At 38.6% G+C, this 25,489-nt stretch overlaps 1 protein-coding gene across 2 annotated transcripts in view; it reads left to right on the top strand.

Moving 5' to 3' along the window:
• The window catches only part of ghrhrb (growth hormone releasing hormone receptor b), a 60,347-nt gene that overhangs the window by 4,416 nt on the left and 30,442 nt on the right, over nt 1-25,489 (top strand). Inside the window, exon 2 of one of the 2 annotated variants that reach the window (XM_017719021.2) lies at nt 7,264-7,375. The exons of the other annotated variant lie outside the window; for it this stretch is intronic. Coding sequence (XP_017574510.1) covers nt 7,264-7,375 — 112 coding nt within the window. The remainder of the gene's footprint in view (nt 1-7,263; nt 7,376-25,489) is intronic. 2 annotated transcript variants of the gene reach the window in all.

The raw sequence follows: 25,489 nt of genomic DNA, 5'->3' as shown, positions 1-25,489 counted from the left end.
GTTAATGCATGGGACAGAACCTAGCCGCACAGATATGCCTGTTCAAATGCCTGTTTGAGTGATTTTGATCTACCATAAGTCAAGAGAAGAGAAACAAATCAATGGTATAATTAAATGTGTTTGTTACTTGGCAAGCTTTCTAATGACCTGGCCTTGCTTTTCCTGAATGGTGGTTCATTTCCTATGATAATGACTCCATGTTTTTCTGAGCTTCGGCCTTGAGGCCACTAGACTTTATCTGACTGGCAGCAGGATCCTTATCTGCCTATTAGCCTTCTCCTTTGTCTCACTCCGCAACATGTTTAACGTCAGTAGCCAAGGGATTGGGACATTGATTTTAGGGCTGAGAGCAAATAAGGATGGATGACACGTGTTCGTTTGTGTTCAGTATGAGATTGCATAGGCATGATGTTATGCGATAAGCCACAGAATAACTACACATTGTTACCAGTTGAATACATTCTGAGCAATCATAATTGTCAACTGAAGCCCCTGTGTGATGCTTAGTAGGGCTGCACAGTACAGTGTCCCTTATTTGTTATCAGGTTATCATATCATCAGCCGATACTGCTGTAAAAGAATTATGCAATGCGTGTTTATGGATGTTTAATGATCAAACAACATACATTGTTGTGGTAAAATACACTGCTCAAAAAAATAAAGGGACCACTTAAACAACACAATATAACTCCAAGTAAATCAAACTTCTGGGAAATCAAACTGTCCATTTAGGAAGCAACACTGATTGACAATCAATTTCACAGCTGTTATGCAAATGGAACAGACAACAGGTGGAAATTATTGGCAATTAGCAAGACACACTCAATAAAGGTGTGGTTCTGCAGGTGGGGACCACAGACCACTTCTCAGTACCTTTCTGCTTTCTGGCTGATGTTTTGGTCACTTTTGAATGTTGGTGGTGCTTTCACACTCGTGGCATGAGACGGACTCTACAACCCACACAAGTGGCTCAGGTAGTGCAGCTCATCCAGGATGGCACATCAATGTGAGCTGTGGCAAGAAGGTTTGCTGTGTCTGTCAGCGTAGTGTCCAGAGGCTGGAGGCGCTACCAGGAGACAGGCTAGTACACCAGGAGACATGGCGGAGGTCGTAGCAGCAGGACCGCTACCTCCGCCTTTGTGCAAGGAGGAACAGGAGGAGCACTGCCAGAGCCTGCAAAATGACCTCCAGCAGGCCACAAATGTGTCTGCACAAACGGTTAGAAACCGACTCCATGAGGATGGTCTGAGGGCCCGACGTCCACAGATGGGGGTTGTGCTCACAGCCCAACACTGTGCAGGACGCTTGGCATTTGCCAGAGAACACCAGGATTGGCAAATTCGCCACTGGCGCCCTGTGCTCTTCACAGATGAAAGCAGGTTCACACTGAGCACATGTGACAGACGTGACAGAGTCTGGAGACGCGTTGGAGAGCGATCTGCTGCCTGCAACATCCTTCAGTGTGACCGGTTTGGCAGTGGGTGAGTAATGGTGTGGGGGGCATTTCTTTGGAGTTCCGCACAGCCCTCCATGTGCTCGCCAGAGGTAGCCTGACTGCCATTAGGTACCGAGATGAGATCCTCAGACCCCTTGTGAGACCCATATGCTAGTGGGCTTGTCCCAGGGTTCCTCCTAATGCAGGACAATGCTAGACCTCATGTGGCTGGAGTGTGTCAGCAGTTCCTGCAAGATGAAGGCATTGAAGCTATGGACTGGCCCGCCCGTTCCCCAGACCTGAATCCGATTGAGCACATCTGGGACATCATGTCTTGCTCCATCCACCAACGCCATGTTGCACCACATACTGTCCAGGAGTTGGCGGATGCTTTAGTCCAGGTCTGGGAGGAGATCCCTCAGGAGACCATCCGTCACCTCATCAGGAGCATGCCCAGGCGTTGTAGGGAGGTCATACAGGCACGTGGAGGCCACACACAATACTGAGCCTCATTTTGACTTGTTTTAAGGACATCACATCAAAGTTGGATCAGCCTGTAGTGTGTTTTTCCACTTTAATTTTGTGTGTGACTCCAAATCCAGGCCTCCATTGGTTAATAAATTTGATTTCCATTGATGATTTTTGTGTGATTTTGTTGTCAGCACATTCAACTTTGTACAGAACAAAGTATTCAATGAGAATATTTCATTCATTCAGATCTAGGATGTGTTATTTGAGTGTTCCCTTTATTTTTTTGAGCAGTGTATAATGCAGTCTCTAACACTGTCACATCATCATTACATTTACATTACAAGCCAGTAGCTGTAGACTCTTTTATCCAGAATGACAGAATTGCTTTGTTTTCAACTCAGAGAATGTATCCAAAGTTAGTACAAAGAGGTTCTAAAATAGATAAATCAGCTAAAATCATTCAGTGCCGATACCCAGATTGATATACAATACAGAAATAAGACATTACATAAGTGTGAAGAGATGAGTCTTCAGTTTGAAGCGTTTGAAGAGAGTGAGGGACTCACTTTCCAAGCATCTTGAAGGATGATAGGTCAAGCCGAGCTGCTCCTGAAGCTGGAATGGCCTCAGGTATTCAGTAATGTGTTGTCTATAAATTGGAGGGTATATTGCAGTATATAGCAATGTAATTGCAATATGGCATTTTTTCCATATCATGTAGCCTTAAGCAGAATAAGACTAGTGCCTTAAAGCATCATGCAGCCTTTTCATTGTAAAAATGGCATTTACCTCCTATTGGGAATAGTCTATGTGAGCAAATGCTTGACTAATTTTTAAATAATAAAGAAGCAAATATTTTTGTATGTGATTATTCATGTGAATTAGTAGTAATGAGTGAACTGGCTTAAATGTGTTTAATATGAAGAGCTTGTCTGCTCCTGTACACTCTCAGAAAAACAGTACAAAACTGACGCTGGGGCAGTATTCCTCTTGTCACTGGGGAGGTACCCTCAAGGTGTAACGGGGAGCGAGGAGGCGGATGCATGTGCTGAGATAAGCGAGATTTATTAGGGGCAAATCCAGGGTCGTGGTCAAAACAGTCCAGGTTCATATAGCCAACACAGACAGACATGACAAAAACCAGAATCAACACAACAAACGGAGACCAAGACATCAAACAAAGACCAGCAAACACAAGGGGCAAACACAGGGCTTAAGTATACAGGGAAAATGAGGGACAGGTGAAAACAATCAGGGGCGGAGTTACAAAATGAGGGGCAGGACTACAGATACCAAAACAAACGCACATGGACTAAACCAAAACATGAACACATGGACAGGACTGGGAGCGGCCAATCGTGACACAAGGGTACATCTTAGTATCTTTTGTCAGGGAACATAATCCATTGAAATTATATTGTCTATAAGTTGTATTGACTCGACACACCCCGTCTTGTCTTCGGGCTTTTTATTTCATTGTCCTGTTTTAAAACATTAGGTTATGAAAAGGTACAAATACATACTTTTCACCTGGGAAAAACTCATCTAAGGTACACAATTGGACCTTAGAACCACTGTTGTACCTTTGTGAGTACATTTACAATGTTTATACCTTGATGACCCAAAGATGTACCTGCACAGTACTGTTATTTAGAGTAGTAATGGGGAAAAGAGTAAACAAAAGTAAAACAGATGTAAGGTATGTGGTGGCATGCTTTTTTACACAGGGAAAAGTAAAATAGGATCTTATCTGGTCACATTGGAGATACATTTTAATAAAAAGTGTAAATGGAAGATACAATTTGGAAATGAAACACGTCGAAAATAGTGTCAAATCTCATCACACTGGTGATGCACTTTAGGAAAAAGTGTAAATAAAAAATTCTGTCAAACACACTGATGCAAGGTGTAAACAGGCTCTTTGTGACAGTAGCAAAATCATTTTTTAAGGTATCCTGCTACACACTTCAAATTAAGAGAAACTGATATGGCTTAGAATGTTCCAGTGACCAAGTTCGGTTAAGACCTGTCTCCTTTTCCTGAGGCTGCTAGGTGCAGTGACTGCAGTGTCCTCTGCAAAGACCCTGAAATTTAGCATATTATATCTAAATTTATCGTCCTTGTAGCAGTGCTTCTGGATCATGTGCTCTTACATCCATGCACAATTAACCAGAGGATTCTGAAAGGTTTTCATTCAAGCACCACAAGGCTAGAGCAAGGTGGTGGGCTGTTCAATTCAGATCATGTAGCAGAATTTTGACGTTTTCTGTTTCTTTTTGCTGCGTGTGACATGTTAACAAACCCCAGCGGCTAAGCTTGCCAAAATTCTCCCACCCACCATCTCCATTCTCTCTCGCCTTCTCCTTCTCTCTGTCCTTACACACCTGAATGAGAACACACACACACACACACACACACACATGCACACACACACACACACACACACACACACACACACACACACACTTACTCACACGCTCACATACACATAGAGTTGGAGAGTTGGGGGACATTGAACAGATGAGTGCAGGAATCATCCAGAGCCGCAGCCTCTGCTCTGTCAGCAGGGGCCAGAGGTCAGTGCCACCTACAGAGCGACCATCTGCTCTAGAATGAGACACGATAAGGCATTTACACTGTCTCTCGCTCTCACACACACACACACACACACACACACACACACACACACACACACACACACACACACACACACACACATCCTGCAGGTTTCTGTACATTCACACACACCTCTCAGTTTTTAAACAGTGACAGGCTCTTTGCTCTGCTCTCTCTCTCTGTAACTCCTCATGCCCTTAGCAGCTTCCTCAAGGTGCTGTAGATGAAGCCTATCCTGCATTGTCTCCCACTGTGCTTCTTCTGTAACATCATCAGAACAGGTTTACAGCTTTAACTCCTTAAACCTGAATGCACTGAGTGAATAAAATATACAGCATTGACATAATTATTGCCAAAAGTAAGTAAACTGAAAGACCAACCTGCGATGATATCAGAATTTCATCCATGTGGAAGTGATGTTCACATTGGAATCAAGTCAAGTCAGTCACCTTTTTAATTGTACAATGCTGTGCAGAAGACAGAGCCTACCCTTCATTTTTTCAGTTTCCAGTGAAAAACGGGTGTTATTTATTTTTCAGAAAGTATTTCTGCGAATATTAAAAATAGGATAATCCTGTGTTCATAGGGAATGGGGAAAATAAATGAAAAGTCAAATTCAGGAGTTTCCAAAACTGGAACCCAAAAAAGATTAAAATAATTAATATTTAGGTCTGCATATTTTTATATTTATTATATACACATATATGACTCCTCGTGTTTCACACGATTGGCTGTTCTTCTGAAACCTCACAGTTTCATGTGCAGGAAAATTAATCATAGCTTGTATCTTGACCTCTATTATCAAAGCAGGTTGTTAAATGCTGTTGTTTACTGAATCTGTTTGTTGGGTTTTGCTGCATAGTGGTGCAGTAACAACTCAGAAGTTGGTTGGGGGTTCCCTGGTGGCCACAGGGCCCTAAGCAGCTGCATATGTCACATATGACGTAGAGGCAGCTCTAATGCTTTCACCGTGAGAAGACAGCTCAACACCATGGGTCTGAGAGGATGCATAGCTGTCAAGAAGGCATTACTGAGAAAAGGAAGTAGACAGAAAAATAAGAAAATGGTGGAAAATATCACTTGTAGGTTATATTTAGTTTCTGAGGCTACTGTGTAAATCTCTGTTAAATGTAGGGTTTCTGTTTTTTTTCTGACGCTAAAAAATTAATAACTTCTAAATACTTCATGACTGTTTGACTGTACATTAAGTAAATAAGGGCTGATCCCTGACTTTAACATGGTACTGAATGTTCACACCGGAAGGCTTATTATTCAGGAGGTATGTGGAAAACAGCGCAAACCAATTGTGTTTTTATTAAGTTATTGCAGTAAGGAATGGAAGCCCAGAGCAGCTGACAGGTCCGTGAAGGTTAAGAGGTTAAACAAGACAACACTGAAATATGGTCAACAGAGGCGTTCGTGTTCGCTGTGGTCTGCATGAATGTATCTGCATGAATCTGTGAAGAGAATTCTCTCTAAAAGTTATGTTTTATAATCTTCTGCATATAACTTTAGAGCAGAAAACTTGGACCATTTTCCATTTTAACTCCGGGCTCAATCAGTTCATTACCATTCATCCACCTCTGCCTATTTCCATTACTTCTCCCTGAGGGAGCTTGGAGGGTCAGTATATCTTTATACAGCAAAGAGGTGAAACACAGGCTATGCACAATATCAATGCAACATGGCACTTCTTTCTTTTCTAACGAATAGGGAGACCAGCATCCCACGCTTTTTATTCATTCTCTCTCTCTCACACACTCTTGCTTTTACATCTTCTTTGTGCCTTTCCCTCTTGTTCTCTCTGTCACTGTTTTTTAAGACTTCTTGAATTTCTTTGCAGAGGATTATCTGTTGGTGGAAAAAAATGTGTTTATGAATGTGTATACATTACTATGTGAGCACCCCTTCTAATTGTTAGCTTAATAAAGTTACCTTCTCAATGAATCTGCAATGATTAGATGGAAGTTTGCATGGACATATTTTTAATTTTCCTACTGATCTCTCTTATAGTCAGAAATGATATATGGTCTGGTTGCACCATTTCACCAAGTCATGTGGTTTTGCCACCTGACTTTTCAGAATAATTTAAAATTAAACAGCATCTAATTAGACACCCATGGACATTTTTATCCTTGAACTTGAGTTTATACTTTGGAGGTGTGGAAACTATTATAATAATTGACCATTTTCACGGTTTTCCTGAGGTCGTACCACCTGACATGGTAAATTAAACCGTTCTAACTGTGACTCAAACATATTTTTCCAAAATTTATGAAAGGGCCACTGCCATTGGCATTGCACCATAAAGGTCACTTGGGGTCTTCTTTATGATGCAATACCCTGGCCCTACTTTTGTAGAAGCTTGTCAAAATAAATGTCCTTTGTTTTTGGTTGTTCCACCTAACATTTGAGGAACTAAGGACAAGAGTTTGAGTTGGGTACCTTTGTAGTTGCAGATGTAAACTCATACCATACATTTGTTTTTAGAATTTTATGTAACTAAATTACATTTTTGATCAACATATATAGTTAGACTGTTGCACCACTTGACATTTCTAGACTTTTTAAACATTTTAAAAGGCTTCTTGTTATGGCCTTATTTGGCCTTTTCTAAAAATTCAGTTTGTTTATGTAATCAGTATTGGCAACCCTAACTATATTGCAGACAAGTGAAAGATAAACTGTAAATACAACAATGGATGTACTGTGTCTCACAATTAATTGTAAATCACTTTTAGCAGGGGGAAGCGATTCATCCAGCATGTGCGCTGGTGGCTCAGCATATGAAGGCACAGGAGCAATGCAAATACACACAACTAAACGAGATCAGCAACCACACCATGATTGCTGGTGAGTTACCTCTACATCTTCGCTCATGCATCATCTTGATTGTACTGAATTCCCATTATGCCACACCTTGATGCCAAACTGTGAGAGTTTGTACTACTACAAGCAAGCTATTATTTTGTGATTCAATGTGATTTAAGATTGGAAGAGTGAAGAATGGAGACAGTGCAAGTTCTATGCAATTCACAGTTCTGGGGCCAAGATTCAACTCAGTTTTCTATATTTTATGTTTTAACTGTCTACATTTTACAGAACTGTGATATACACTGTCAAGCCAAAACATTGTGACCACCTACCTAATATACTGTGGACACTACATGCTGCTAAATCAGCTCCAACTTGCTGAGGCATGGAATCTGAAAGATCCTTCTAAAGGTGCACTGTGGTGTTTGTCACCAAGTAAGTTGCAGAGTGGAGCCTCTGCGGATTGGACTAGTTGATCCAGCACATCCCACAGGTCGTCAGTTGGTATGAGATCTGAAGAATTTGGAGGCCAGGGCAAAATCTTGAACTCTTCATCATTCATTTTCCTCAAACCATAGGAGGTTCTCAATACCCTACAGTTTTGGAGATACTCAGACCCAGTCGACTGGTGATAATGATTGTCAGAGTTGCTCAGGTCTCAAGTCCAAATGTTCATATTCTGTCTAATGTAGCCCAGAACTTGACATTCTCCATTGTTACAGGATGTTTTGGCTCATCTGTGTACTGCACAGATCAGCTAGACTCAGATTGAGTTGCTCAGCTCTAAAATAGGTGGCGGCACGGTGGCGTGGTGGGTAGCGCTATCGCCTCGCAGCAAGGAGGGCCTGGGTTTGATTCCCCGGCCGGGCGACCGGGGTCCTCTCTGTGTGGAGTTTGCATGTTCTCCCCGTGTCTGTGTGGGTTTCCTCTGGTTTCCTCCCACAGTCCTAAAGACATGCAGTCAGGCCAATTGTGTAAAATGATCAAATTGTAAGTCGCTCTGGATAAGAGCGTCAGCCAAATGCCTGTAATGTAATGTAAATAAGCCAGAAAAATCAGCACCCCTGGGATTTATGAGTGACTTCGGGAAAAAAGTCAGTCATTTGTGTATGGGCTTGGGTTCGTTTCCTAATGAGTGATTTGGATTTTGTTTGAAGGAAAATTTTGTACACTCTAAAGCTCTTTCTTTCTTGCTCTCTCCCTCTCTAGTACAGTCTATGTGTACAACAAAACATGATTATGGTCTTGCTAACTTTTCACTGTTTATAATTCAGAATCAATTTATTGCAGAAAAATGATGACCTAGTTATGACATCAGATAAAAGCACTGGCCATGTACATTGTAGTGCTTGTGATAGTATTTTGAGTTATAATAGCCAGAGGACTGGGGTGTTGTCTCTTCACCGATATGGTAGCTATGGATGCAGTGATTCCACAGCAGTGTGAGTGGGTTTGGGTTTAAAGTAAACAGTATCTGTCTGACCTGGTTGAGACTCATAAGGTTAGGGTTCAGGTTGATTTCGGGCCTCAATTTCATGCCTGCACAGCACTGGTGCATGCATGACATAAGTCGCTTGCCCTCCCCTCCCATTTTACTTTTGACAGAACACACCCAGATTCCTAGTTTTAATCATTGGTACTGGATTCCATGACATTAGGAAGACACTGAGGAGTACAGTTTTAATATTGATACATCTTTTTAAACTGCATTGAAATCAGTAAAACACCATAAATACCACAGTACGTTAATAAACACTGTGTTGATCTCTTGGTAGTTGGCTCTGGAACTTACTTTGGGAATTTCCAAATATTGCCCTTCCCAATGTAGGCCAAGTCAGCCAAAGGCAATTATAGGATGTAATCAAGTGTAAAGGTTTAGGAGATTAAAGGCAGTTACTCAAACTGGAGCTAATCAATCATGCTTGGTGATGAGGGAGCTGAGGGCCACCTGAGAGGATCAATATAACACAATTCTTTCATTGAATTACTTCAGTAATCAAACTGTAATGACTCACTCCATTTTAATGTGTGATGCTGCTCACCAGAGTTCTGAGGTGAACTCGTCCTAGAGTTCTGCTTTTTCAGGTAAGGATCCTCTTCATTTTGAATGGTGAACCATTTAATGTTTGTTGACTTGTAAGCACAGTTGAAACAAGGGTTTGGCTTAAAAATCACATTTATGCGATTTAATGGACAAAGTATAGACACAAATAGACAAAAGCACATAGAAATTTTTAAGCTGTACAATGGCTGTAGAGTGCCAGAAACCTTATGAGGGTCATTCCATGCCAATTTACAAATGGCCTGTTCAAAAACATTTAAGCAAAAACTTCAATTTAATTTATGAAACCCCCCCCCCCAAAAAAAAAATCTTTGCAAGCTGCCTGAAAGATGATATTTCAAAGATGAAAAATTACATGGACATAAAAAGTGCATCCTCCAATAAATTAATCTTTTGAAGGAGTTTATTAATATGGAACTAGTTGATTTAAATATTATTCTTAGTTGTTATTTATACGCAGTAATAATTTCAGCTCCGTTCAGTCATTCTTTAAGCAGTTAACCTCAGTATTTAGTTCAGTATTTGTTGCAGTTTAGAACATGATGGGGTAAGCTTCATAACTAATAATTCATAACTACAAACTAATTGGAAGGCAATTTTGAAATCTGGCTTGGTTGTATGATTTTTTTCATGGAAATCCATGATGTGACTGGACAGAGCCTATGTGACTATGTGAAACAACCCAATAAGCAAGTCTCTTTGAGATGAATTACCAACTAGAGCTGTAGTTATCGTTCAGTTTGTTTGATACAGGTATTAGTGTAGACACAGTGTCAATTCCTCAGAGATTTTTGTTTATTCTTTCTTTTAAATAATAACCAGAAGTGGGCATGGCTTAAACCATAAATGAGTGTGATGTTCTGTAAGTGGGAATATTTGCTTACTGTCAGGGAATTCTCCAGGACTCTGTTCTGTTGTAGTTTGTCTAATTTGGTTAGGACAATAAAAGTATAGAATATTAATACTAGCCCTATCAACAACACAGTTTGATGCAATGTGTGACAATTTAGTCATGCAGTTTGCATGAAGCTAATTGGTAGAGTATAAGCTTCCACTGCTTGTTAGCTACATTAGCCTCATAGCAAAAAAATAAATAAATAAGAAAACTAACTTGAGACACCAGCTGTGTCTTGGCTGATTGACTGCATTTGGGATAAAGGGGAAAATTATCTAAATTAAATGAAATAGTATTGAGTAAAATTAAGTTTAAAAAGTTCACTCATTATATATCACTTTATTATTTTTACTGAATGTTATGTATACAAAACCTGGCATACATACATCATTCCCAACAGTTGAAGATTTATTTAATTAATTTATTAGTATATTCCTATTTAATTATTCCAGGATATTTCACAGGATGCTCAGTTTCTAAGTGTTCATAGCAACATTTTGTATTCTTTACTTTCAAATAGACTGAAATGGTGTGTTGTATATTTAGGAATTACTCTCAGCAGAACAAAACATTAACAGCTTTCTCCACACTTCTGGAAGTGTCACTGTGATGGTGTGAGCGAAGTAAGGAGGCTCCCTAAGTATGATGGAAATTGGGAAAAGGAAGAGCTGGCTTCAAAGTGAATGTATAATGATATTTATGCATGTTTGTGCTTTATGGCTAATTTTATTTGACAGTCCACCCCAAGCAAGAAGTGCACAAGATCCCCAGTACAATGGCTGTTTCTAATGTCAGTATCTTTTTCCTCAGCTCTGCTGAATTACTTTTAGCTATGGAAAGTCTGTAATCCACATCAGCTCCAGCTCATGGCTCTGTTTCTAGGTGCTTGGTGTACAGTCTTATATGCTGTATGTGTTGTTTTCAGCTGTTATGCTGTTTTCATGTATATTTTGTATGCATGTGAAAGTTTGTCATTTCCAACCTGCCAGGTTTTCGGTCGCTACCACTAAGGGTGTGCACATGTACTTAAGTTCTCAGTTAACTGTTTAAGGTACCAGTAATTCAATACTGAAATCCTTCATTATATGCTATGTGTGACCTCTAAGGGTGAATACATGAACAAGGACTCCTCTTTTGGCTGTATAGCCTTGGCCATCTTAACATCGTCTAAGTAGCCCTTTTTAAAGAGTTTTTATTCCACCTCTGATAAGCTAAAACTCTCCTTAACTACAACGAGGAGTAATTAATCTAATCAGTGGGTGGTGAGGCCTGCAGGCCATTACACTGCATATAGTTTTAAGAAATGTATTCAGGCATATTATAGCCATAAGATAACTATAATATAAACTGCTTACAAGTAATTAAAAGTGCTCTTGGCTCAGCATGCACTTCACAAGTCTGCCTATTTAAGCTTTATGCTTCTTGGTTCAGCTAGCAAAACTGGATAGTTAAGTGTGCTTATAAAAGTATAGGTTCTAATTGCATGCAAGTTGGATGGTTATTCCATAAGCCTTGATGACTGACCACCTGGACAGTATAAAGGGATGCTGAGATTTTCGAAGCATGTGAAAAATACATAAGAACAGCAAAAATGGAGATACATTTGCTGACAGTGACAATATACTGTAATAATCTTTTCTTTGACCCACCACATTTGAAATAGGAGTCATTCTAGGTTACCATAACTTCATTCCCAAACAGACATAAAAAAGCACAGCAACATGAATATTCAGGCTTGCGTAATGCTTATGCATTTTTATGCATGTTGAATATTCACTTCCTAACTCATTAGGTCTTAAGTCAGTTTACAAGAATAATTGAATTCTTCTCAGCTGAGTGACTCGGCTCTGAAAGCTCTGCAGTTAAAGCATTACAATCATGTCTGGATGAAGACGTGATCCATTCTCACACTGAGAGTTTTCAAAGAGTTGTTTATAAATGTTTTCACTGTTTCAAGAGGCCATACGTGTTGCTTTTTCCCTGAGGCCTTAAATCAGCAGTGTAATTTATAAATGATATTGGTTTTACCAAAGTTAATAGATTTAAGGTTTTGATTACATTGTTTATCATTATATAAACAGCAAACATAGCATTTTTCCCTCTGTTACTGCATGTTGATCTCTGCATGTGTGTGATTTGCAAAGCCTCATAGTAAGGAAAACGAAAATCTGTTACAAATATAGCATTTCGCACTGAATCGCTGGTCTAATTCACATCTACTCACTGCTTTCATATCTGTTTAACAAGATTTTAGTGTCTAAAGAAAGTGATTTTCTCCTGTCTCTCGACAGGGATTCAGTGTGTAAACAATTACAAAAATGCTGTTTATGTATTCTTCAGTGAACTCGTTTATTTCATGGATCATGCGATGTACCACCAGTGAGTTAAATAGTTGTAGTAGCAGTAAAGTTTGCTGCCTGGATATTTCATCCAGCTTTGAGAGTTAATGTGAATGAATGTGGACGATTTACATAAGCCATTTGTTTTCTAAAGAAAGTTTTGCAATATAGAGCAAAATCTCTAAAACTGTTGATAAGATTAGTTATCACTGTAAAATATGTAAAATAAATATAAACTACTTTAAGTATTAACTAAGACAGAAAACGTACATTTTCAGTGTACTATATGTACATATTACGAAGTGATGTTGGTGTCCTCATATTGTTACAAAGATATTAGATGAATTTTATTGCTATTCCAGTCCATTGATGTTACTAGTCAGTTAATCTATATCAGTGTATTATCATGTCTGTGAAATCAGTCACATATAGACTCCCTACAGTTGTCCTTCTGGATTGTGGGAATGCCAATGTAGGGTTCTGCTCAGACATGAAGAATCAATAGACGCATGTTATTCTTACCTGACAGGATTGAAGGCAACTGGATACGTAACCAAGTATTAGTGAAGAAATTATGCACACAGCTAATTTTTTTGTCTGGGAAGCTTGTTATGCAAGTCCTGGTGTGTGAACATCATACATATTTACATTTTGACATCTATTTCCTTGAAATTACTGAGTTATAATTATAAATACTGCATTATAATAATACTTTATTATACCATGTGTATAAAAGTATACTGGAGCATAAGGTGAGGACGCATGCTTTGAAGTTAAGTGTGTGTAAGATGATATATGATATGTTGAACCATGTGAACTGCTGGAGTAGACAGAGCATTGATGAGAGAGTGAGTCAGGTGTGGGTTTGGTGCAGGGGTAAGTGCTGCCCTTGGATGCTAAGTGGAAACCCATGCTGCTCCGATCCCTGCTCCACATAGACTTTAATTAACATTGAACTTATGGAGCAGAGAAGGCCAGGCACCATGTCTGCATGTGATTTATTACACAGCAACTCGGGCATGACATTGAGAGAAGGATAAAGAAACAGGAGGAGACAGAAAAAAAGACGTATATTCTGGTTCTGTAACACCTTTTATTATTCAGATATGCAGAACTACACAACCATGTCAGACAGGTGTGCAAATATCAGCCCTTAGTGGTCTTACCCAATAGTGCTTATTTGCTGTATTTTCCTACATAGCACAGAGAAAAAAATCTAATTGGACTAATATTATTATTAATACAATACTTGTAGAGTTTAAATGCATCAAAAATGATAATTATATTAATTTACATTTTTTTAAAAATCCACAGAACACAAAGACCATAGGCAATAAAACCAACATAAGCAAATAATGTTTATCAAAATGAATTTAAAAAAGTCATATAAACATTCCAAAGTCAGTGCAATTGAACTGCACCTTTAGATCAGTGCATCAGAATTTGCTGATGCATCTTTACAGCTCTATTGCATAAATCAGTAGTGTAGCAACATGAAGCATAGCATTGCTGAACACAGAACCAGCACTGCAGTACTATGTACAGGATATGTGAAGACTTGAAGAAAAGAGAAAGCTAATGCTAGAATATGTCACAGAGATAGCAGTTCAGACACCATGAAGGTAACGCAATATCTGAGGTCATCAGCTCAACTTCCAAAACGAGTGCTGTCTTTTCTTTGCCTGGGCTCAGAAAAGAGCAAAAGCAAAGAGAAATCATTGATTACCACAGACCCCTATTTATAGAATGTCAAGAGCGGCACGATAGAGAAGCCCCCCTGAATTCATGATGAGATTCTCTTCAAACAGCCACTCATGGAAAAAAGGAACTGACGGCTTTCCTGCCTAGCCCTTGGCATTTACTTGCCACATGACTCACAATGTAGCTTTTACCCTTTCCACCCCTCCATGTCATAGCGATAGGTGTCATCCTCTCTGTGTAAAATGTCCGTATGAGGATTGTTTCCAATTAGTGTGAATGGATATCAAGCATGTCATGAGATCTTTTTTGGAGAAACAAAAAGTTTTTGTTGATATTCCAATAAATTACCGCTGTAGGAACTAAACTATGTATCTCCTTTTTTTTTTTTTTTGCAGAATTTGAAAACACCAGCTGCCCTTTACACGGCATTAAAACTTCATGATGAGTGAACTAATAAAAATGCTCCAAAATTACTTCCATTAAGAATATTTTGTACTTCTTCTGTAAAATTGTGTGAAAAGGTTGGATTCTAAACTTTTAATTGATAACAGTTGTGCAGTGAACTCTACATTGTAAGCCAAACAGTTTACTTACCTTTTCAATTTAAAACACTGAATCATTTTTTACAGTGTGGAGGCGAGAATGGAGGTGTTTATATGCGCTTGACTCATCGATCTCTAAACTGATCTCTGACTCTTGCCATGTTATCAAGACCACATGTTTTGGATTATGATAGATTATGATGTGGATAACAGCAAAACTTTGAGGGAAAGGACCCACTGATTTGCTAGAATTTGCTCATTTGCTCATCATGTGCTTATATTGCAAATGAGACGCTCGTTACTGCTGTGAATAATGGATATAAAATGGTTTGCGGGAGTTAAATTATTAGTTAAATTTAAATAATTTATTTTTTTTATTTGTTTAAAGAAAACAAAAATAGTGATGGTTTCTAAACCCAAGATCATACCAGTTTGTATTATAAGCTGTTCAGAAAGAGTGGATCTACAACTGTCATGAAAGGAGCCATTAAGGCAGGATCTATGCACAAGTAACAATATATAAAATATAAAGCAAAACACTAATTATAAACTAAAAGACAAAAAACGTAACCTCCAAATCAACACAAGATTAGCCAATAAGACACCTAGAGGGATAAAAACTAGACATAAAAAAGATAAATCAAGAAAAAATAAAGACATATAAAGCCAGAGTGATTAATCTTGTATTCTAAGCAATGGTGATGAGGCTGGGAGGCAAAATTAGTTATTATAGATCAGGAGAATCAGGAATATTGACAAAGAAAGAAGCATGAAGAGTAGTCAATGAATTTAAGATCAAGATAAAAAAAATACTTTTTACTTTAGCAAATACTTATAACAATAATCAAATAATGATTGTTAAAGAGGCACTAACCACACAGGCATGTCTTTGCTCCATATACCTCCTCATCTGTGTTCTTTCATTTGCAGACAATAATAATGTAATACAGTGAAGTTGAATGATTGGTGAAGTCATTTATCAAGGTCATGTAATCTTCCTGAGAATTCTTTATGTAGCTGAAGAGTGTTAAACTTAGGAACAACATGTCCGTAGATCCCTCCTCTCTATCTTCCTCCCACAGTCTCATACATCACAAAGACAGCGAGGGAAGCTAAAGAGGAAGTCCTCTTTAAATATTTAAACACCCCTCTGCGCAGGCCATGCCTCACATCTCAAGCCATCACTTCACCTGCTGATGCAACAAATTACAGTAAATTCACATTCAAAGGCAAACGCTACTTTTTTTCTTCAAAGACACTATCATCTGTCCAGGTAAATCTACTGTATTCTTGGCATTTTCACTAGGGCCTGACAAATATAAAAACTTTGTCACCAGTACAGATTTTAGGTAACTGAAACTGTGACAGAAACAGCCCATTAATGGCTGTATTAACCATCTATAAGACCATACCTTGGAAAGTCCTAAGCCTGAAACTCAAATGGCTCACTGCTCCCTGTATAGTGCACTATGTGAGTTATGTAATTTTGGCTTTTACACCTAAATACTGCGCTTTGCGTCCACTATGTGCACACATGGCTGAATCCAAAGTGGTTCTTTGATAGATGGCCTGTGTACTGTTTGGCTGCAGTAGCCATTATTTTAAGATCTACGTACTGCACTTTATAGGGAGAAGGAAGCCGTTTGAGTTTATGCCAAAAACAGTAGCAGTGTGGCCTCACCTGACATGAAATACCGCACGCGGATTCGTGGAATGGATTAATTGGATTCTAGAATTTTATATGGTTGCCAGGTCACTCATAAAATATTAAATCATATAAACACTTATCAATAGCCTTTTAACTTAACCTTAAGTCTTTAATCCCCTGTCAACATGGTTTTAAATGTTTGTATAGAATGTAAAATGATTGACAGTGGCATCGCTCAGGCAGCCTGGCTCCAGTGGCAGTAGTGAACAACAACCGTGGTGTTTCAGCCCTACATGTGCAAAAAAGGAGAACAAGCTATCTAATGGTCATTTTAGAGATCATATTTAATGTTGCAGAACTCAGGCTTTCATTTTATGACAGGTTTGTCAGGGACATATCATGTCCAATATATGAACGCTCACCACTACTGTTATACCCATATTGTACAGCTAGGTAGCAAACTGCTGGGCCGTGCTTCTTCAACTGATGCCACGCGGGCTGTCAGTGCAGTCAGATTTGCAGACACGTAGAGAAATTTCTGCTTCTTTGTGCAACACGCCTGTAAAGTTGAGAAGAGTAGCTGACATAATAGCTTTTTGTTCCTACAGTTAAGGTGGACTGCTACCTATTGCACTCTTGTAAACAAAGTCCAGCGCTTATTGTAGGATCCAGCAACAACTGGCTAACGCAAGTAGGAAGCAGCATCTAGCTATGATACAAATAACATTGTATTAAACCTTCATAATAAGCACTGTTAACAAATTAATACACACTTAAATAACCTTGCTGGGAGTTCTGGCTGGGACTCTGAGCAGCAGGGGAACAGTTACTTTATGTGAGGGAGGGGAGCATGAGGATGATATTGCTAGCTCTGATTGGTACTTTGGCAGACCTGATGTCATCTGTACCCCATCCAGCTCAAATCAAACTAAAGAAAATGTCAAAAAAAGCAACCACTGCTTCATAGTGAAAACTCATGACAACTATAGATAATAGTTTCTATGGATAGTGGTTAATGATGCAGGTAAGCAGACAAGGGCTATAAACTCAAAACAGGTAAATAACATGAATTCCATGAGTTACATCAGCTTTTCTGCTGCTGATGAATCATTGAAATCTTAATATCAACCAATTTTATTTGACAAAGGACTTATCAAAGAGTAGGAAGCAGTGAGGAATGATCTTGAAAACAACGAGCAACTAGATCTTCAGGAAGGCTTGGTGAGCACTGCTTTAGAGGAAAGCTGACATTAAATATGACTACACAAGAATACACAAACCAAATGATGCAATACTGTTATGACAGAAGAGTCTTGGGATAGTAGAGAAGATAAATGTGGCAATAAGTTTGTAATTCTTCAGGCAAGAGAAGGAGATTGAACCTAATGATGGAAGAGTTGAGATGTATGAAACAGGACATGTATCCAAAGTATGTGATGAAATCTGATTTGCCCTTTTTTCTAACCTTCAAACCAGATGAGAACATATTAGATCAATAGCTTGAAATATCAATGAGGTGATTTGAAGAGAAGGGAAAAATATGAGATGTCATATAGCCATATTGCTGGTGTCAGTGCTAGTCAAAAAATAAATAAATATAGAGTAAAACATGAAGTCACACCGTGACCCAAACCTCAAGAAGTCACATCTATCAAAATAAAGATTCAAAGATGCTAAATAACCTTGGGAGCTCTCAACATGTTGATTTTCGAAGTGAAAATAAGTTAACACATCCTCTACTGAGAACACACTTCTGCACATTTTAATGCACAATTAATGTTTATTTGCTGAATTAAAGATTAAAATGTGTCACATTGCTAATGGTAGTTAACCATAACATATACAGCCTCTCAGACTGTCTTGTATGTGCATGAATGAGCCCCGAAGAAAAGCCTTTGTATACCAGCGTCAGCAATGTGTCGCCTACCTTGTCTGCAGCCTTGACATGACTGGAGATTAACAAGGAACTAACTAAAAGACATTATTGACAAGGGATGAGACTGAGAAAAAAGATGGCCTGAGAGGAGCCGCATCTAGAAAGTGTAAGGGCAGGCATATTAGGACATGGAAAAGTGTGACAGTGTTTACACCTTTCATTAACATAGGTTTTTAGTGATCACAGTCGGACTTCATGTGACTGCATAAAAAGCCAGGTGTAAACACCCCCATGGAGCGTTGTGTTTGATAATGATTGCTTCACTCAAACCCAATTCACAGTAAAACATGAACCCAAACCTCAAGAAGTCACATCTATCAAAATAAAGATTCAAAGATGCAAAAAAACATAGGATTTGTTGATTTTCTAAGTGAAAATAAATGAACACATCCTCTAGTGAGAACACACTTCTGCACATTGTAATGCACAATAAATGTTTATTTGCTGAATTTAACATATAAGAAAACATAAAATGTGGCCTGTTTTATTTTTTTCCAATATGTTAAACTAAATAAATAAATAGATTGTGCATGAAAATTTGCAGAGAAAGCCCATATTTAGGTTTGTTCCTCGTAGAGGATGTTAACTTATTTTCACTTTAACAATCCGATACATTATGTCAGTACGGATGTTTAAACTTTTGCATATGGCTGTATACATAACTGACACACCAAAGTGATGCATGCTCTGATTTCTTTGCTTTCTCCCTTTTTTTCTGGAAGAACTTGAGCAGATGAGCTCAGTGGTGGTTAATCAGGTTGTAGATATGTGGCACTTCAGGGCTCAGAAATAGCCTATAACTGCACACAATTTCACTTTAGACACATCAAATTTCCTTGTGTTGTGGTGACATGCCCCCAAAATGGCCCCAAAAATGCTTAAACTTTTGCACGCAAAGCATTTTTTTAAATAGATCTTTTTTTTCCAGTCCTTTAAATTCAGCAAAAGAACGTGCATTAAATTTACAGACATGTGTTTTTCCCTGTGTTAATGTATTTTGACATACAAAAGTAAGAAATCATAAGGCATAATGATGAATACATGTTCAGTGTGTAACGGGGAGCAAGGTTGCAGATAAGCGACTTTTATTGTGGACAAATCCAAAATTAGGGTCATAATGGTCCAAAGTCAGATGGCCAACACAGAGAGATCTAAAGTCAGACATGACAGACAAACCAGAATCAAACAAGTATGATCAAACATTCAAACACTACAAACAACAAAGACCAGCCACAACTAGTGACAAACACAGGGCTTAAATAACCACAGGGTAAATGATGGACAGGTGGGAACACAGGTGGAAACAATCAGGGATGGAGTCACTAAACAAGGGGGCTGGACTACAAAACCAAAACACAACAGGAACACATGGACAGGACTGGGAGGGGCCAGTCGTGACACAGTGATTCATTGCTCAGTTCTAAAAATGTAACGTTGTTTCATGGTCAGTCATCATCTCTACATTATAATAACATCTCATTTTCCAAGAAGTTTCATGGGAAAATACATCAGAGTTTGTCTCGGCATTCTTCCCCTTTTAGGATCATTCTGAGTTTGTTCATATTTATGGTATATTTTGTTCAAATCTTTGTTTAGTTTCAAACTCCCTTGTTTGGAAAGGGTTTCTGTGGCACCGTTAGAGATTTGAGTTCTGAGGCTTCAAGGCTCAGTTCAGCTGCTGCTCAAGTGTTATGCAATCTCAGTGTTTCAAAGGCAGAACTTTCAGAGATCGTGACTCTTATAAAGAATACCTTTCATTTTTGTGCCGTTGAATATTGTATACATAAAACAACCATTTGCACAGGCTACAGGGTTGAATTGTTGCAATCAAAAATCACTGACTGCATGAACAGAAATAACACCATAATACAAAAAAACACTTTGCACAGAGCTTCAAAATAACAAGCAGATTGAAATTAAAAAGCATATGTAATAACCCTCTGCTTATCCTGGCATTGACTGCAGAGACAGAGAGACAAGCGGATGGCCCCATGAAAAATAAATTTGAGGCTCTTTTCGGCTAGTGCTTTGATAGCGGCCATGCTAACGAAGCGACATCAGGCCTTCAAAGTCTTGCTCATTCCTGTGGGGCCCAGCCCAAGCTCAGATGGATCCTGAGCATAAGCCTTGCCTGAGCATTGATTGAGATTTGGAGGCTGTCTGCAGGGTTTTCCAACATTCCTCTTTGGGGTTCAGTCCTTTTTTTTTATTTCTTATTGACTCTCTTATACATGCTTCTATTTCTTTCAGTGTTGTTTTTTTGAGAGAACATTGCCTGTCTCTAGACATTATTGGCATCATGAGCTTAGGTTGTGGATTGACTGATATCTGGAATTTCATTTTCTGAGAGTGAATATAAGGAGATTGTAAAGTCTGGCAATAACTGATAAGCAGGGTTGGGAGGGTTACTTCAAAAATGGATCCCAGGACAGATTATTGATTGTGTACCTAAATGAGATGCTGTACTGAAACATGTGAGTTAGGTGAACTTTTAACTAAGCTAAGAAGTTTGAGTCGAGTGAACTTTAGTGCCCTCAGGTTAAGTTAACTCAAAGACGCAGTGTAATATGTTAACCTTAAAGCTTAAGCTAAGCTGACTTTTTTATATAGTGCACATGTTAAGAAATGTATGGATTAAAGTAACGGAATCTGGTACTTTTTGTTAGTTTTGGATTAATTCTTTTTATTCCCATATTAAATATAGAGTAGTGCAGACAAATTTAAATTAGGCATCTTTAAACAAGGCAAACAGCAAAACTTCTTTAATGAAACAAAATGATAACTTGCATATTATTGCTAAAACAGTGCCAGTGGCATGGCCAGAATTTTCAGCTGGGGCAAACATGGTAGCACTGTGTCCTATACACATCATTATAGTGAAAAAAATAGGATCTTCAAGGGTTCTTTAGTAAAGACAATGGTCCTATGTAGAACCATGAACATTCAAAGAACCATTTGCCAATCGATGGTTCATAGCATCATATGTTCTTCAGTTTATGGAGAAAGTGTTGTATATGGTTCTATATGGAACCTTTTTAAAAATGGTGCTATATACCACCAAAAATTGTAGCTCTATTGTTACAAGTTTGACATCATAACAATAGCAGAACCCTTTTTGGTGTTATGTAGAATATCATATTTGACATTTTAAAATAGCAGAACCCTTTTTGGTGCTATATAGAATCTTATTCAAAAATATACATATACAACACATTCTCCATCAATCTGAAGAACATATCACCATGCAAAGAACCATTTAAACATGCATGAATGTTTATGGTTTTGTATAGAACCATTGCCTCCTTTACTAAAGAACATCTAAAGACCAATCTGTTTTAAGAGTGACACCATTGCTGACCTCGCCTTTAACACACACATCACTCCATGGCAGATATAAAGGCTAATTAGCCCAGTTTGAGGTGAATTTAGAGGTGAAGTACCATACGTGATGAAGCAGAGGACATACAAATCTGTTGATGTTTGTTGAAAAAAGCTATTAATGCCGTTACATGTATTCTGCTACTACCCAGCTCTGCTGATCAGAGCCCACATGGCTGGTTGGCTGTGATATTTCAAACACACGAGTCAGTGGCCTACCAGATTTCTTTTAGTGCACTGGCAGTTTCTCTCAGTGTAGCATCTGCCAAGTCTTGACTCTTTTTGACTTGTAATATCCTCTTTGAATTATTTAGGGATGTTTCTAGATTTGAATCTTGTTTCAGATGGAAAACTGAGTGTATCTAGTCAGATTAGTTCTGGGTGAGAAAAGCCTGTCTGACTGCATCAGAAAGCACCTTTCCTTACTTCAATTTCACTTTTTTTAATACTCTAAAAATATTAATGCTCAGGTTCTGTAAATGACTTTCTTCAGCTATCCTTATCCCATTTCTGTAGTGATTATATGTATACTGCTGTTAAAGTTAACATGCTTCCAAATACAGGGTGAATCAAAAGTCACAGGACACCGTTTTATATCAGAAACGATAGAGAAAATGACATATCTGAATCCCCCAGCAAGTAATGGGTGAGGGGCCCTATCGTTTTGGTTACGGCCGGAACATGGCCGCCACTAGTGAATACACACACACACTAGGGGCAGTGAGCACACTTGCCTGGAGTGGTGGGCAGCCCTATCCACGGTGCCTGGGGAGCAATTGGGGGTTAGGTGTCTTGCTCAAGGACACCTCAGTCTTGGACTGTCGGCAGTGGGGATTGAACTGGCAACCTTCCAGTTACAGGGCCAGTTCCCTAATCTCCAGCCCACGACTGCCCCAAATGTGTTAATAACTTTTTAACCACAAGAAATATTGCAAATGTTGCAAATGACCACCTTCCCATTGGAAAAACTTGCCCTTGATCCAATATGGCGGCTTTCAAGATGGTGGCCACGTTCCAGACTTAACGTAAAAGATAGGCCCCCTCACCCATTACTTGCTGGGGTCTTCTTCTTTCGGCTGCTTCCATTAGGGGTCGCCACAGCGGATCGTCTGCCTCCATCTTGCCCTATCCACTGCCTCCTCTACTTTCACACCAACCATCTCCATGTCCATCTTCACTACATCCATAAACCTTCTCTGAGGTCTACCTCTTCTCCTTCTACCCGGCAGCTCCATCTCCAACATTCTTTGACCAATATATCCACTATTCCTCCTCAACACATGTCCAAACCATCTCAACCTGGCCTCTCTGGCTTTATCTCCAAACTGCTCCACCTTCACTGTCCCTCTGATCTGCTCATTTCTAATCTTGTCCATCCTTGTCACTCCCAACGAAAATCTCAGCATCTTCATCTCCGCCACCTCCAGCTCAGCCTCCTGTCTTTTAGACAGAGCCACAGTCTACAAACCGTACATCAGGACGCACTACTGTCTTGTAAACCTTCCCTTTCACTCTTGCTGCTAACCTTCTGTCACACATCAGCCCTGACACCCGTCTCCACCCACTCCATCCTGCCTGCACCCTCTTCTTCACCTCTTTTCTACACTGTCCATTGCTCTGGATGGTTGACCCAAGATATTTGAAGTCATCCAACTTTACGACCTACAACCTCTACTCCTTGCATCTTCACCTTTCCACCTGCCTCCCTCTCATTCACACACATGTATTCCATATTATTTATCACTAGTATCATGATACACTTTATTAACAAAACGCTTCTCTGAGTATATAGATATTGTCAGTACTAAAAGAAACAAAGTAGTATTATAAAGAGAACATAATTACTCCAATTTAATTACATTTAGTGTGGCATGGTGTGTGAAAATTTAATACAAAACATTATATTTACATTAAACATTTTGATTGCAGATTTTGAATGTGGTGCAAGTACATTCTGTCTGGGAGTCAGAGTATTGATACATATTGTGTATTGTGAAAATGCCTTAAAGTATTGTAATATTGCTGCCATTACTTCCACATCTATTTCAGTGGAAGAGTGAAGGGAGGAATGGTTATAGATGGGTCATTCTACAGAAACGTTCATTTTTGTGTCTCTAGCATTTACAGATATGTTACGCTTGAAAAATCTTGAAAGATGTTACAGTTTATTTAGATTTTAAAATATAACTATGTTATTTTAACAATTGCACCTTCTTGGGGCATCAATTTAGCAATATTGTTATTTTGGTTTTTAAATCAGTTATATAGAATTCCAAGCACCACAGAATTGGTCATCCTCACAGTCATGTCTAAAGCGTAAGTGCCATATTTAAAAAAAAAATCTGCTATTATAATTGCAGTAATCTATGCATTACTATGAAATACATGAATAAAATGACATAAGGAAAACAAATACCAAATAATACTATAAAATATATAATGAAATATGTGGTCCCCAGAAGGTTTAATGCTCTGTAGCAGCCATTTTGTAAAATGCATTTTTCATTTAAACTGTCACCGGTGTTACCTACGTGAAACACCACTGAGGATGGGTAACTCCAGTGACTCGTATGGATAGATAAAAATGTGGATGTTTCTGTAGAATGACCAAGACATCGAAGCTAATATAGCTTAAATCCTCAAGGGTTCTTTAAAATGGGTGTTTTCATTAAAAGAGACCCTTTCAATGTGGATTTTGTATCAGTTTATTTTAAAAGGCAGTTAAAATATAAGACGTCCAAGTAGTTCTCAGAGCTAGAGGGTTGCGTAACATAAGAAACTTTCTTTTCAATAGATGGATTTACAACGTATATGGAACATATTACAAGGAGGAGAGATCTAAGAGCTAAAACTTGAAAAGATAAAACAAAGTTGAAAGAGAAGAAAAGGTTGAAAATTCAGACGCTGACGATGCTGAGAAGTCTGTTCTCCTTAGTAGCTCTGTAACTGACCGAAAAAAGCAATGCTAAACCAACAGGCCAATACCTTTAATTACTCTGGCTTGCAGCAGAAGCTGCTCTCATAGAGGAGATGCTATTAGCATGCAGAGATCCTGAATTATGAAGGAGAAGACCTTCCGTTCTAGTGATGTTGCAGGCCATGACCATGTAGAGAACAGTCTCAAATCTTTGTGATCTAAGCAGCAATCATCTCACCTCATTTGAATTTGAATAGATCAGGATGTTTCCTCAGAGGAGGATGTTATAACAGGGCTATCTTAAAGCTCTACTGTATTTTGGAAAGACAGTATGGCAAAAATAGCATGGCAAGTATTTTATTGTTTATTGTTATTTATTTATATATATATATATATATATATATATATATATATATATATATATATATGGTATGCTACATAAACCCTGTTTGATACGGAGTGTACACACCCATGCATGCATCCATACGCATGGGTGTATACATTGTATTGAACAGGTTTTTATGTATTTAAGTAAGTATTCTTTTACCTAATGAATTGCTCATTGCAATGATGCCATGTTTCTGAAGACATGCTGTATGAATGTGGGAACATGCAGGAGGAATCACACTCACTCTTTTAAAAAGGGGCATAAGTGTCTGTTATTTGTGTTAGGGAGATCCGGATGTAACTATTTAAACGTAAATAATTTTTTTTTCTTTTCCTTAAGGGCACTTT

The sequence above is a fragment of the Pygocentrus nattereri genome, chromosome 26, assembly GCF_015220715.1.
Source record: "Pygocentrus nattereri isolate fPygNat1 chromosome 26, fPygNat1.pri, whole genome shotgun sequence".
Lineage (NCBI taxonomy): Eukaryota > Metazoa > Chordata > Actinopteri > Characiformes > Serrasalmidae > Pygocentrus > Pygocentrus nattereri.
The sequence above is the reverse complement of the archived record's forward strand: the minus strand, read 5'-3'. Positions and strand labels throughout refer to the sequence as shown.